General features: G+C 36.8%; 1 protein-coding gene across 1 annotated transcript in view; it reads right to left on the reverse strand.

Moving 5' to 3' along the window:
- The window catches only part of EIF2AK2 (eukaryotic translation initiation factor 2 alpha kinase 2), an 81,401-nt gene that overhangs the window by 37,652 nt on the left and 27,590 nt on the right, over positions 1–16,159 (reverse strand). Inside the window, 2 exon segments of the mRNA XM_043986521.1 lie at positions 7,228–7,307; positions 7,798–7,924. Coding sequence (XP_043842456.1) covers positions 7,228–7,307; positions 7,798–7,924 — 207 coding nt within the window.

The raw sequence follows: 16,159 nt of genomic DNA on the forward strand, positions 1-16,159 counted from the left end.
TAAACTGTTTTCCTTTCCAAAGATCTGATAGGTAGACTATTCCTTTCTCTCCTAATTTACCTATGGTATCACCTCTTATGTCTAAATCATGTATCCATTTTGACCTTATTTTAGTATAACATGTCAGATATTGGTCTATGCCTAATTTCTGCCATATTATCTTCCAGTTTTCCCAGCAGTTTTTGTCAAATAATGAGTTCCTATCCCAGAAGCTGGAGTCTTTGGGTTGATCAAACACTACATTACTAGTGTCATTTACTACTGTGTTTCCTGTGCCTAGCCTATTCCATTGATCTACCACTCTATTTTTTAGCCAGTACTAGATAGTTTTGATGACTGCCGCTTTATAGTAGAGCTCCAGGTTTGATACTGCTAACCCACCTTCCTGTGAATTTTTTTTTCATTATTTCCCTGGATATTCTTGATTTTTTGTTTTTCCAGATGAATTTTGTTATTATTTTTTTCTAGTTCTATAAAATGATTTTTAGGTAGTCTGATTGGTATGGCACTGAATAAGTAAATTAATTTAGGCAGTATTGTCATTTTTACTATATTAGCTCTGCCTATCCATGAGCAATTGATATCTTTCTAATTATTTAGATCTGATTTGATTTGTGTGAAGAGTGTTTGGTAGTTGTGTTCATAGAGTTCCTGGGTTTGTCTTGGCAAGTAGACTCCCAAGTATTTTATATTATCTACTGTTACTTTAAATGGAATTTCCCTTTCTATCTCTTGCTGCTGGACTTTGTTGGTCATGTATAGAAATGCTGATGATTTATGTGGATTTATTTTATAACCTGCTACTTTGCTAAAGTTGTTCATTGTTTCAAGTAATTTTTGAGTTGATTCTCTAGGATTCTTTAAGTATACCATCATATCATCTGCAAAGAGTGATAGTTTTTTTTCCTCCTTGCCTATTCTAATTCCTTTAATTCCTTTCTCTTCTCTGATTGCTAAAGCTAACATTTCTAGTACAATATTAAATAATAGGAGTGATAATGGACATCCCTATTTCACCCCTGATCTTATTGGGAAGGCCTCTAATTTATCTCCATTGCATATAATACTTGCTGATGGCTTTAGGTAGATACTGTTTATTATTTTAAGGAAAGCTCCCCCTATTCCTAAACTCTCTAGTGTTTTTATTAGGAATGGGTGTTGTATTTTGTCAAAAGCTTTCTCTGCATCTATTGAGATGATCGTATGATTTTGGTTGGTTTTCTTATTGATGTGGTTGATTATGTTAATAGTTTTCCTAATGTTGAACCAGCCCTGAATTCCTGGTATAAATCCCATCTGGTCATAGTGTATTATCCTGGTGATCACTTGCTGTAATCTCCTTGCTAATATCTTATTTAAGATTTTAGCATCAATATTCATTAGGGAAATTGGTCTATAATTTTCTTTCTGTTTTTGCTTTGCCTGGTTTTGGTATCACCACCATATTTGTGTCATAAAACGAATTTGGTAGAACTCCACCTATTTTTCCAAATAATTTGTGTAATATTGGAATTAATTGTTCTTTAAATGTTTGGTAAAGTTCACCCGTAAACCCATCTGGCCCTGGGGATTTTTTCTTAGGGAGTTCATTAATGGCTTGTTCAATTTCTTTTTCTAATATGGGTTTATTTAAGGATTTTATTTCCTCTTTAGTTAACCTTGGCAGTTTTTATTTTTGTAAATATTCATCCATTTCGTTTAGATTGTCAAATTTATTGCCATACAGTTGGGCAAAATAATTCCTAATTATTGATTTAATTTCTACTTCATTGGTGGTAACATCACCCTTTTCATTTTTGATACTGGTAATTTGGTTTTCTTCTTTTTTTTTTAAATCAAATTAACCAATATTTTATCTATTTTATTGGTTTTTTCATAAAACCAGCTCTTAGTTTTATTGATTAATTCTATAGTTTTTTTGCTTTCAAGCTTATTAATTTCTCCTTTAATTTTCAGGATCTCTAGTTTAGTATCTAATTGGGGATTTCTAATTTGTTCTTTTTCTAGCTTTTTAAGATGCATGCCCAATTCATTAATCTCCTCTTTCTCCTTTTTATTCATGTAAGCATTTAGAGCTATAAAATTTCCCCTAAGCACTGCTTTGGCTGCATCCCATAGATTTTGGTGTGTTGTCTCATTATTATCATTCTCTTGGTATAGATATTGATTGTTTCTATGATCTGTTGTTTGGCCCATTCATTCTTTACAATGATATTATTTAGTTTCCAATTGATTTTCATTCTACTTTTCCCTGGCTCTTTCTTACATGCAATTTTTATTGCATCATGATCTGAGAAGGATGCATTTACTATTTCTGCCTTTCCACATTTGACTATGATGTTTTTGTGCCCTAATAGATGGTCAATTTTTGAAAATGTGCCATGTACTGCTGAGAAAAAGGTATATTCTTTTCTATCCCTATTCAGTTTTCTCCAGACATCTATCATGTCTAACTTTTCTAGTAATCTATTCACTTCTTTCACTTCTTTCTCATTTATTTTTTGGCTAGATTTATCTAATTCTGAGAGGGGGAGATTCAGGTCCCCCACTAGTATAGTATTACTGTCTAATTCCTCTTGTAACTCATTTAACTTCTCCTCTAAGAACTTGGATGCTATACCACTTGGCGCATACATATTTAATATTGATATTACTTCATTATCTATAGTTCCTTTTAGCAAGATGTAATTTCCTTTCTTATCTCTTTTAATGAGATCTATTTTTGCCTGCGCTATGTCTGAGATAAGGATTGCTGCCCCTGCTTTTTTCACTTTAGCTGAAGCATAATATATTCTGCTCCAGCCTTTTACCTTTAATCTGTGTGTCTCTCTCTGCTTCAAATGTGTTTCTTGTAAACAGCATATTGTAGGATTCTGGTTTTTAATCCACTCTGCAATTCGCTTCCATTTTATAGCAGAGTTCATCCCATTCACATTCACAGTTATTATTACTGACTGTCTATTCCCCTCCATTCTATTTACCCCCTTTGTACTTTTCCCCCCTTCTTTCACCCTATTCCTCCTCACCGAGGTTTTACTTCTTACCCCTGCCTCCCCCGATCTGCCCTCCCTTTTTATCACCCCCCTCTCTTTTCTTTACCCTTTTCTCCCTTGCTTTTGTCCTCCCTTCTATCAGTCCCCCCCCTCTCCCTTACCCTTTTGCTTCCCTAAAGAATGAGGTAAGTTTCTTTATCTCAATGAATGTATATGTTATTCCCTCTTTGAATCAAATCTAATGAGTAGGGTTGAAACAATGTTCACCCCTCCTTTCTTTCCCTCTATTGTAATAGGTTTTTTTTTCACCTCTTCGTATGATATAATTCATCCCATTCCACCTCCCCTTTCCTCTCCTCCCCACAGACTCCCTTTTTAACCCCTTAATATTTTTTTGTATCATCACATCAAAGACAATTTATATTTATACCCTCTGTGTAAACGCCTTCTCTCTGCCCAAATACATTTACAGTTCTTAAGAGTTATGAGTATTATCTTCCCGTGTAGAGATATAAACAGTTTAACCTAATTGGGTAACCTTTTTTTCTTTTCCCTCTGTTTACCTTTTTAAACTTCTCTTGAATCTTGTATGTTAAGATCGAATTTTCTATTCAGTTCTGGTCTTTTCACCAGGAAAGACTGAAAATCCCCAATGTCATTAAATGTCCATCTTTTCCCCTGAAAGAGAATGCACATTTTTGCTGGGTAATAGATTCTTGGCTGCAATCCAAGTTCCTTTGTCTTCCAGAATATCATATTCCAAGCCTTGTGGTCCTTTAATGTTGAAGCTGCCAGGTCCTGAGCAATCCTGACTGTGGCTCCATGATATTTAAATTGCTTCTTTCTGGCTGTTTGGAGTATTTTCTCCTTCACCTGATAATTCTGGAATTTGGCTACAATATTCCTTGGAGTTTTCCTTTTGGGGTCTCTTTCAGGAGGTGATCAGTGGATTCTTTCAATGATGATTTTATCCTCTGATTCTATGATATCAGGGCAGTTCGCCTTAATAATTTCCTGGAATATGGTGTCTAGATTCTTTTTCTGGTCATGGCTTTCAGGTAGTCCAATGATTCTCAGATTATCTCTCCTTGATCTGTTTTCCAGATCAGTTGTCTTTCCAATGAGATATTTCACATTTTCTTCTATTTTTTCATTCTTTTGATTCTGCTTGACTGATCCCTGGTGTCTCATGAATTCCTTATCTTCCAGCTGTCCCATTTTAATTTTTAAGGCATTGTTTTCTTCAATGAGATTATGCACCTTTTTTTCCATTTGGTCAAATGAATTTTTTAAAGCATTGTTTTCTTCAGTGAAATTATGTGCTTCCTTTTCCAAGCTGCTGATTCTTTTTTCATAGTTTTCTTGTTTTGTTTTCATTTCTCTCCCCATTTTTTCTTCTACCTCTTTCAATTGATTTTTAAAAACCTTTTTGAGCTCTTCCAGGAAGGCTTTTTGTTCTTGAGACCAATTCACCTTCCCTTGTGAGGCTTCCCATGTAGGCAATTTGAGGCTATTGTCCTCATCTGAGTTTGTGTTGGCTTCTTCCCTATTGATACATAAGTTCTCAATGGAGAGGTCTCTTTTTTGCTTCTTACTCATTATTGCAGCTTGTTTATTTATTTTTTAAGTTGAGGTCTGCTCTGGGGGCACCAGGGTCCCTGTTTTGGGCTTCTTGTGCAGGGGTATAGGTGCTGTGTGAACAGCTTTTTACTCTGAGGCCTTTATAGTGTGTGCAGTTCGACCCCCTGCACTTCCTGTCTGGGTGCGCTCTGCCAGGCACCCGATCCCGCCTGTCCCATTCGTGGCCCTACGGCCCACCCTCCCAGCTGGTGCAGGTAGGTTTTTCCACTGTCCTTCTTGGCCACCAGATTTTTGAGCCAGGTTCCAGGGGCCTCAGTTGTTCAGCTGTGGCCCGCAGCTCCTGCTGACTTTCCCCGACCCCCTTGGCTCTGGGCTGCTTCCCTGTGCTGGGCCTCCCTTTTGCCCGAGTCAGACCAACCTTTTCCTGAAGTCTTCTAAATTATCTCTGGTTGTAAGAGTGTGTCTCTCTGTCTCTTTGCAGGTTCTGTAGTTTCAGAATCTGTCCAGAGGCTTGATTTAATGTTCTTTTTGAGGGAACAGAAGGAGAGCTCAGGTAGCTTGCTGCTTCCTCTCTGCCATCTTGGCTCCACCCCCTTCTTTCAAGTCTTAACTAAAATCTTACTTTCTTCAAGAAGCCTTTCCCATGAATTTATTTCCAATTTATCCTGTATATATCTTGTTTGTACCTCCCTCCTACTATATTGTGAGCTCCTTGAGGTCAGAGATAATTTTTCCTTTCTTTTCTATCCTCAGTGATCAGTGCCTGACACATAATAGGTCCTTAAATCCTTGTTGACTTGACTTGACTTAAACTTGCAGATCTTTCCAGCTAGCAGATTGAAGCTGCAACCAGCAGAAGTCTTCTGGAGCTCCACCCAGGGGAAAAGTTACAGTTGTGTAGGCAAGATCTAGCTCATGATCAGGAGCTTGAAAAGCTCAAGCCAGGAGGACAGTAATGACTTTGCCCTGTATCAGGCAACTTTAGGTTCACTGAACACTTTCATATCCCTAGCCTGAGCCTCCCTTGAGATGCTTGAAGAACACAGCACTCAGTAACCACAGCAAGCATTAGTAGGACCCAAGAGGATACAGAATAGGACCAAGGAAAGCCTAGACACCACCTCTAGAAGTAGATAGAGCTTGCACCTAACATAAAGTCCCAATTTAAGAAGTAGGACTGAAAGAATAAGTAAACAAAAATTATTCCCAGCATGAAGAGCTATTATGGTAACAGAGATTCCCCAGACAAAAAGCCAGGAGACAAGAATAACATCTATAAGCAAAGTCTCAAAAACCTCAAAGAATAACATTTTTTGGACACAAGTTCAACTAGAATGAATAGAAGGAATAAAGAAAGATTTTTTAATAAGTTTAAAAATATTTTATAAATTAAATAAGAATGCTAGAGAAAAGAACTGGAAAAATGAGAGCTATAAAGGAAAAACTTAGAAGGAGAATTCATACCTTAGTACACGAGATAAAAAACAAACCAAACAAATCCTTATTGAAGACTACTGTAATTTTTTTTGGGGGGGGCAGTGGGGGTTAAGTGACTTGCCCAGGGTCACACAGCTAGTAAGGGTCAAGTATCTGAGGCCAGATTTGAACTCAGATACTCCTGAATCCAGGGCTGGTGCTTTATCCACTTCGCCACCTAGCTGCCTCCTTATTGAAGACTACTCAAAAATTAGAATGGACAAAAGAAAAAATTAATCCATGAGAGGATAAGGAAAACAAAGTCAAGAGATTGAAAAAATAGAAGAAAATGTATCAAGACTGGCTATGTAACCGTGTGCCAGTCACTTAACCTCTTGGTACCTTCAAGCAGCTCTCTCAGACCAGTAAGCAGAAGAAAAAATGCTGAATTGCATTGGTGCAGGGATTTCCCCTACCATGAGATGTATATTCTAAATACAAGAAGGTTACTATGGTTATTCTTTATAATACTGACATAGGGTCTGGAACTAAGCCCAAAAGGCACAACTGTGCTTTTCCTTTGACTCAGCAATTCCCTTTGACTAAGTTTAGACCCCAAAGATATCAAGAAAGAGGAAAAGGACTCATACATGCAAAAATCTTTATAGTAGCTCTTTTCATAGTGGCAAAGAACTGGTAGCTCAGGAGGGTTCTCATTAATGGAGAATAACTGAAAAAATATGTTTTTAATATAATGGAATATTATTTGTTATAATAAATGGCAAAAGGGATGATTTCAGAGAAAACTATAAAGACTGGTGGGAATTAAGAGTAAAGTAAACAGAACCAGAACAATTTCTCCAATAACAATATTGTAAAGATAAACAACTTTGAAAGACTTAGGACCTCTGATCTTTGAAATGATCCACCATGAGAACAAAAGAATCAAAGACAAGCGGAACAACTTTGAAATTAAACACTGAATTATTATAAACTTAAAAATAAAAGCAATCTCTACATAATAAAAATTCACAATTTCAGGTACAATCTCCTGTTCAATATATTTTATTCATGTTATTGTGTGTCTAAGATTGGTATTTAAAGAAATAAGAAATTAAAAATAAAATAAAACATCTGCATGGAAAGAAGCCAAATATTAAAAATAAATATTTTCTTTATGATAGTCAGTGGACATCAAGTAAGATTTATTGAACAATATATACTACTTCATACTTACAATGTTGATAGACTCAGAGGTGTATTGCTAGAATCAGTCAATGGAGAAGCACAAGCAGAAAAAAATATTGAATAACTTTCCTAAAAGGGGAGACATACAAAGAACTATGCATAACTCTTGTTCTCCAAAATTGTATCAATGTAATCTCTCTATATTTATTTTTCCCAATGCTATGGCAGCCATGTTGCCTAACAGTATCAAGTAAAATTAGATGCTTTTTCATTGGTTGACTGATGGGTTAGTTTGGAGTTATAAATCACAGAATCACAGAATTTGCGAATTGTTAAGGCCTTCTAGTACAACCCATATGTGAAAGAAATCCCAACCAAGACATATACAGAAAAGTAAATCAGCACTACCTTTTGGCCAGTAGAGACCATTGGAATTTTTAGTCACATATATAACGTATGAACAAATGTATAACTAGCAAGATTTAAAATTGAATAAGAAGGAGGGTCATTATCTCTCTGGACAATAATTTCTTACAACATCATAAAAACAATCTGTCTCAAATCAAATTGAGATGGAATTTGAACACAAGAAAATTAAGCCAAAAGGCTAGTTAATTACCTGTGAAGTATTGCCTAACTGCAGCTTCTCACATGCAATCTTAGCCGCTGCTTGTTTGGCTTCTTGTTTATTAGGTCCTACACCAGGACCATAAGTTGTCTTACCAACTTTGCAGGTACAATAAAAACTAGAATAAACAACAATGGAAAAAGTTATTTGAATATGCATCAAAAATAAAATCTAATGATTTTTTAAAAATGCAACCTACTTAGCATAGGCCCTGAGGAGTATTTTGCTAAATTAGCTACTTCTGTAAATCAAGACTTCAACCAAACAATATAAAATCAAAGAACCACCAAAATCTAGGAGGGACCTCAGAGATAGCTAATTAAGCCCATTCATTTTCCAGGTAAGAAAATTTAGACCTAGTGAACTGAAGAAATCTATTGCTGATACAAATCTGGTCTCAATTCCAACGTGAAAGATACTAATGCATTCTGGTTTATGTCAGTCATTACAGCCCAGGAACATTTTTTGATATTTCATTTTAATATTGTCTTTCTAAAAGGCTACTTCCAGGACTTCATTGTCATGTGGAGGTGACTCTGGGTTCTATAAATTATTCCACTAGAGATCAAACTCTGGCAGGTTCCACCATGCTGGAGAGAGGATTGTATGGCACTGTGGGAAGTGTTCTCAATTTGGAGTCTGAAGATCTGGGTTCAAATCCCCAATGAGCTATTTACTACCTATATGATAGAAAAGTCACTTCAGTTCTTATTCTTAGGACCTCAGTTTTCTCATCTGTAAAGTGATGGAGGTAGACTAGGTGACCTTCCAGCTTAAAATCTATAGGCCCCTTCCAGCTCAAAATCTATAATTTTAGGTCCAATCTAAATAAATGTGGTGAGACTCCTCACTATAAGGCTGGCAATCAGATGAATAACTCAGCTCTTTCAACTGATTCCTATAAGGTGTTTATACCCCTGAAAAGAGCATCGCCTTATAAAATGGTACTCATGAACCAGCAGAATTATTAGGCAGAGAAGAACTTCATCTCAAAAGGTCATTGGGATCAACACATATCTGCATAAGAATCCCTTCTATTATCAGTACTATGATGTAAGAAATAGTCATGTGGCTTTAAAAAAAACCAAACCTATATGCACTTTTCATGTTAAAATGCATTTCACAGTGAGTTCTTCAGATCTATGTGGCCCCTCTGAATGGGAAGCAAGGAATCCCAGCACATAAATGAAAGAGAAAGAGAAGCCCCTTGTATCTTCTCATAACTTTACTCCTTGAATTTTAGCACCTTACTCCTACAGTAGGCTCATAAACAATAGCTCCAACAATTCCCCAGTGAATCACAGTTATAGATAATATGCACAATGGCCAAATACAGGACATCTGGTATTTAGACTACCTGGTAGCACCTATGATTCTCCCCAATCAAATGAGTCACATGAGTCAGAGAATATGCAAGGAAAGAAATAATAATAATAATAACTTATGGAGTGCTTATCATGTGATAAGAGCTTCATAATTATCTTATTTGATCCTCATAACCACACAATAATAGCAAAATGTTATAATCCCCACTTTGCAGATGAGGAAACTGAGGAAAACAGCAGTTAAATGACTTGTCTAGAGTCACAGAGCTAGTAATTGAGGTCATATTTGAACTCAAGTCTTCCTGATTCTAGGCAGGGGCTCTATCCACTATACCAACTAGCTGTCTTTTTACTTGGAAGGTCATTGTTGTTGTTGCCTTCCTTCTCCCATCAAGAAAAACCTGTGAAGTATATTTTTCAGATGCCCCATGTATAGATTTGTTTTGTTCAACTATATTTATTGGTTCTAAAGGAAAACTTTTATTTGAGGGGGGAAGAGATAGTTGGGGAAGATAATGATAATCGTGTTAAAATTATATCTTGTTCTGGTCCTCCGATCACCTTCTACCTTCTAGTAGGTATAGTAAGTTTATAAGTAGCCAGTATAAAGTGGCAATAGCTAGAAATAAGATTGCAAAGGGAAACCTAGAAGTCACATACAAACTGTTCCAAAGATCAAAGGAGCATAATTTACAAATTGTATCATTTAATAACAAAAAATCAGATCCTAGTAATATCTGCTGTGCTGAATCAGGAGAAGCCATCTAGGATTTACTCTTGGGGATTTTTGGTTCTATGATATGTAAATCTTAGACAAGTTCCAGATATTTACAGTAAGACCAGAAGAACACCAAATGGTACTGATCATTTTGAGATGACATAGACATGTTTATTTAAAAATTTTAACAACAACTTTGAAATGATTTAGATATATTAATGAACTAATCCCAAGGTGGCACAAGTAAGAGTTAGCCTGTTCCCCCCTAAAAAATTATAAAAATAAGATCTCAAAATACCACTCCCCAAACATTCTTCCATCTCCCTCAGGTCCATGCTTCTGAGTACTCCCTAATCCATGGTTATGTGAGTGATTCTCAGTGTCCCTCACCCTCCCCATGTTCTTCCCACACTGCCTGTCTTCCTCCAGGACTTGTTCCCTATGACCATGCTGTCTGCCTCCATATCCTTTTTTCACTATTTGTCTCTGTACCTCCTGTTCCATTTGTCTTGAAGCCCTTTGTGTATTATTAAAGTATGATTGCAGCCTCGCTTCACATTGCCATCATGGTCTTTAGCAACATTGTGCAATTATCAACTATGATAGACTTAGTTCTTCTCAGCAATACGATGATCAAAGACAAATCCAAAAGATTCATGATGGAAAATGCTATCCACATCCAGAGAAAGAACTATCAAGTTTGAATGAAGATAGAAGCACACTATTTTCATTTTGTTTTTTCTTTCTCATGGTTTTTCCCTTTTGTTCTTTCTTCTTTCACATCATGACTAATGTGGAAATTTGTTTAACATAATTGTACATATATAACCTATATCATATTGCTTGCTGGCTTACGGAAGAAGGAAAAGGAGGGGGAAAAATTTGGAAACTATCTTTACATGTAATTAGAAAAGAATAAAATACTATTAAGTAAAAAAAAATTCTGTGAAGAGTGTGTGCTTTCAGATTTATCATCAAAACTAACTTCTATTGGAAGCTAAGTGGCAGAGTGGATAGAGTACTGGGCTTGGAATCAAGAAGACTCATCTTCCTGAGTTCAAATCCAGTCTCAGACACTTACTAGCTGTGTGACCCTGGAAAAGTAACTTAACCCTGTTTGCCTCAGTTTCCTCATCTATAAAATGAGCTAGAGAAGGAAATGGCAAACCACTCCATTACTTTTGCCAAGAAAGCCCCAAATGGGGTCACAAAGAGTCAGACACAACTGAAAAATGACTGAACAACAACTTTTTATCTCCATCAAAGGCTCAAACTCCACATAATACTGTCTTTGCTCTAAGGAAGCCATAGTACCTCTTTTGTAGCTCTTAAGGGAGAGAATGTAAAGGGAAAATAGATGGTTATGAAGGGAAGACACGGAAATTGTAGAGTTCTGCAATTGTTAGGAAAGGCAGTATGGTTTAGTGAGCAGAGCACTGGATTCAGAGTCAAGAAGAATGAGGTTTGAATCTTGGATCTGATGTTCACCAGCTATATGACCATGAACAAACCGAGTCTCTGTAAAATGAAGACAATAATATCTAGGGTACCTACCTCACATCATGGTGGTGAATTATGTTGACTGTTTACTTTGGTGTAGTAGTTGTGTATATTAAAGCCTGAATACTTTGAAGGAGAATCAGAAAGGACCAGACGTCATGAACAACAATACAGCATGACAGAAAATGCAACTGATTACTGATGTGATGGATATTGACAAAGTTGTCATTTCCTAATCAGCTCTCCATATGTGCAGTCAATTCCATGACTGGTTAGAGCATGGGCATATCAATTAACCTCTCAAAGCACCATTTTCCTCATCTATTAAACAGAGATAATAATAAGATGCCAGATTTAGAGCTGATGGAACCTTATAAGATGTCTAGTCCAACTCCCCCTTCTTTTATAAATTAAGAAAATGAGGGCCCAAAAGGTAAAGTGACTTGCCAAAGCTTACACAGGTAATAGTGAACAAGGTAGGATCTGAACCCAGTGACTTCTGATTCCAAATCTAGTGCTTTCTACTATACTACACTGTCTAATAATAGTACCTATTGATATACTCAAGGTTTACAAAGCATTTTATACACATGATCTCATCTGATTCGGCATAGTAGGTGCTATTTTCATCCCCATTTTACAAATAAGGAAACTGGAGCTCAGAGTGGGTTTAGTGACTCTCCCAGGGTTACATAGTTATTAAGCTTCTAAAGCAGTATTTAAGCCCAGATCGGCCTGATTCCCAGTCCAGCAAAATTCCTAGGCCACCAGACCACAATACATAATATCTATATTGCTGGTTTTTGTGAGGATCAAATGAGATAATGCATGTAATGTACTCTGTAAACTTTTACGTGCTATATACATGTTAGCTATGATTAATTTGCTCAGAATTTTCAATAATCCCAAGCTGCTTGCTCCCACAAAACACCATCTTTCTATACACAAAAAAATTCCTTATTATGCTACATGGCTGTGAATCATGAAACATCATATTTTCAAAGGAGTCAAAATTACTAGGCAATGGAAAGATACATAGGTGTTTAAACAGGGTGCATTGCCTTGCCAATGGTGATTTGCATATACAACAAATGGTATAAAAGATGTATTACCAAGAACATGCACAACTTACTAGTAAAGGAGGGGAGACAATCATTTAGTGAGAAGGAGCTGCATGCGGTAACCTTAGAATAGTACCCAGAATATGATCTCCAACATATTCAGATGACCCTCAGGGAGGATTTGTGGAAAGGAAAAGACAAAAATCATCTAGGAAAAGGTGAAAGCGTGAAGAATTGCAATCCATATCAGAGGAAGAATTATCTACACTAACATGATCAAGGATTCATCTAAGAAAGTTATTTATCATGTTTTTCCTTTATCCATTATAACAGTCCATTTCTGGATTCAAGGAAGAGAAAGCGTTCATATTCAATGGGAATTCCCAGTTATAATTTATTGATATCAAAGCAAAAGATAAAAAGAGGACATATCTCCAGCTATGACACTGACATCCAAGTCCCTTTAGTTATGACTCAAAAGATATGCTTTGGAACTTCTGGTGTCCAACCAAAAGTTATTCCACTCTTCCAGGATTCAAGAATGATTTGAATAGGTCCTAAACCCTGGGACTTACACTATAAGTAACCAGAGAGGACAGGTGCCCTTCACAAAAGCACCAACCTAGGAGAAACAAACCCTAGGCATCTTTAAGAGAAATAGAATGGTAAAATGGGTAGAGTGCTGGGATTATAATCCAGAAGCACCCTCAGCCAACTTTCCCACCATTCTGCCACCATGACTGCAGAAGCAGAAAGGAGCCATACAGGAATGAGGGTCATTTTAAAAAAAAAATTCATAGGAAGAGAGAATGGGTAGTTCAGTCCTAGGAAATGAAAGAATATTTTTAATAACTCGGGCTAATTTGGGGGCTAAAACTGACTGGAGGACTAATCTAGGGACTGTTGACTATTTGGCTATCTGACTGCGATTAATTTAATATGGGCCATTTATAAAGTTCCACCACACTGCTCCACTCCCAAATTGATAAGCAAAGGATTAAGAAACCTCTTAACTAAATAATCAAAGCAGAGTTTATTTATAAGATACTATTTTAAATTATGAATGCAAGGAAATAAAATGTACAACCTGACTGCATTGCGGTGCGTCTCTTTCCACTGCATCTCTTTCCCACCTGCTGGGCCTGGAACTTCTTTAATACAATAAGGGCCTTAGCCGCCTCTTGCCTTAGGGCACTCAGGTCCTTTATTCTAACTCCGAGCCCCTTTCACTTTGTAAATCCCCTTGCTTCTAACTTTCCTCTCCTTACTGCCACTGCTGAACCCCTGTGTTTCTCTCTCACCAACCTTCTGTCTGTCTGCTCCATCAGTCTGCCCTTCGGCCTCTCTTTTCTCTGCTCCTAGTCCTTCTCATCTTCTCCTGCGTCCTTGTAGCCCCGTCTCTAGTCTGCCGCCTCCAGTGCTCCTAATCTTGTCAGCCGCCCTAGTCTCTCTATCTAGTTCGACCTCCTGAGTTTAACCCCCAGGTCTATATATACCTTTTCTTCTCTCCACTCAAATCTCGGGGCTTCTTTGCACCCACACACCAAGCTAATCTGCCAGCCAGGGCTGCAGCTGGGGCTGAGGGGATGCTGGAGCATCCCGTGCCTCAACACAGGTTATCCGGGATCTTTTGGATAGCTCCACTCAGGTCAGAGGGAGCTGGGGGCTTTTTTTCCCCAGCTGTCTGACCTGGCATCTTATACAGCCCAAAGGACTTTTTGGCTCAGCTGAAGTGGAGGGGGAGGGGCACCAGCACCTCCCACACAGAAGAGACCCAGAGGGCCTAAGGCTTTCTAATCTCAGCCCAAAGGTAGGGTCCCCAAATCAAAATAAATTTCCATAGAAAGAACTGAGAGGTTGAGAGATCGGAGGTCATAGTGTGAATGAAGAGTAAGATTTGGTATGGGAAGGCAGAGGGAAAGGTGGAAAGTCAATAGAATATGATCAGATAAGGAAATTTCAAAGTTCTTGAAAATGGAAGTGGTGTATTTATAAGTAACAGGAAGATCAAGTGTCTGACTATCATCCTGTATATTTGAGGTGGGGTGGAGAATTAGGTAATGAGAAGCGAGTAAGTTGAAGAACTGAACAATTAGGGTGTTTTAGGGAGTACTAATATGTATGCTGAAGTCAACTAGTATTAAGGTAGGAGTTAGGAAGGAGAGAAAGATTGTGAGCCAGGTACTGATTTATTAAGGAAGGAAGGGCAGTGTCCTGGAGATCTGTAGACAACAACCACCAGGATTTTGATTGGGTAGAAGGTGGCGATTGTTTGGACCTCAAAGGAAGAAAAGTTATTGCAATGGGGAGCAAAGAGTATTCCAATTCATTATAAAGCTACTGATAACTTATCCATTGTTTTGCCAAAAGATTCAGAGCCTATCAAAGACAAAAACATCAAAATATTTATTAATAGTTTGTGTAATTCTGAACTTAACCATGAGATAAAATGAGCTTTTCAAAATAATGAGGTTGTACCTAAAACTGTACATTTCTATCATGTAGAGCTTACTTTTCAATCTATAATAAATTCAACATGTAATTTTCATTTTTAAAAAATAATAAACATTTTTACTTTTGTTTTGAGTTCCAAATTTTATCCCTCCCTCCTCCCTAAGGTGGTAAACAATCAGATATGGGTTATATGTGGGCAATTATGTAAAACATTACCATAGTCATTTTGTACAAGAAAACTTGAATAAAAGAAAAAAGAACGAAAAAAAATTTTAAAATAGGATGCTTCTGGAGAAAGGAATTAAAGGAATTAGAATAGGCAAGGAGGAAACAAAACTATCACTCTTTGCAGATGATATGATGGTATACTTAAGGAATCCTCAAGAATCAACTCAAAAATTACTTGAAAAAATTAACAACTTTAGCAAAGTAGCAGGTTATAAAATAAATCCACATAAATCATCAGCATTTCTATACATGACCAACAAAGTCCAGCAGCAAGAGATAGAAAGAGAAATTCCATTTAAAGTAACGGTAGATAATATAAAATACTTGGGAGTCTACTTGCCAAGACAAACCCAGGAACTCTATGAACACAACTACCAAACACTCTTCACACAAATCAAATCAGATCTAAATAATTAGAAAGATATCAATTGCTCATGGATAGGCAGAGCTAATATAGTAAAAATGACAATACTGCCTAAATTAATTTACTTATTCAGTGCCATACCAATCAGACTACCTAAAAATTATTTTATAGAGCTAGAAAGAACAATAACAAAATTCATCTGGAAAAACAAAAAATCAAGAATATCCAGGGAAATAATGAAAAAAAATTCACAGGAAGGTGGGTTAGCGGTACCAAATCTGGAGCTCTACTATAAAGCGGCAGTCATCAAAACTATCTGGTACTGGCTAAAAAATAGAGTGGTAGATCAATGGAATAGGCTAGGCACAGGAAACACAGTAGTAAATGACACTAGTAATGTAGTGTTTGATAAACCCAAAGACTCCAGCTTCTGGGATAGGAACTCAGTATTTGACAAAAACTGCTGGAAAAACTGGAAGATAGTATGGCAGAAATTAGGCATAGACCAACATCTTACACCTTATACTAAAATAAGGTCAAAATGGATACACGATTTAGACATAAGAGGTGATACCATAGGTAAATTAGGAGAGAAAGGAATAGTCTACCTATCAGATCTTTGGAAAGGAAAACAGTTTTTGACCAAATAAGAGGTAGAGTATATTATAAAATGCAAAGTGGATGATTTTGATTATATTAAATT

Source organism: Dromiciops gliroides, chromosome 2 (assembly GCF_019393635.1).
Source record: "Dromiciops gliroides isolate mDroGli1 chromosome 2, mDroGli1.pri, whole genome shotgun sequence".
Lineage (NCBI taxonomy): Eukaryota > Metazoa > Chordata > Mammalia > Microbiotheria > Microbiotheriidae > Dromiciops > Dromiciops gliroides.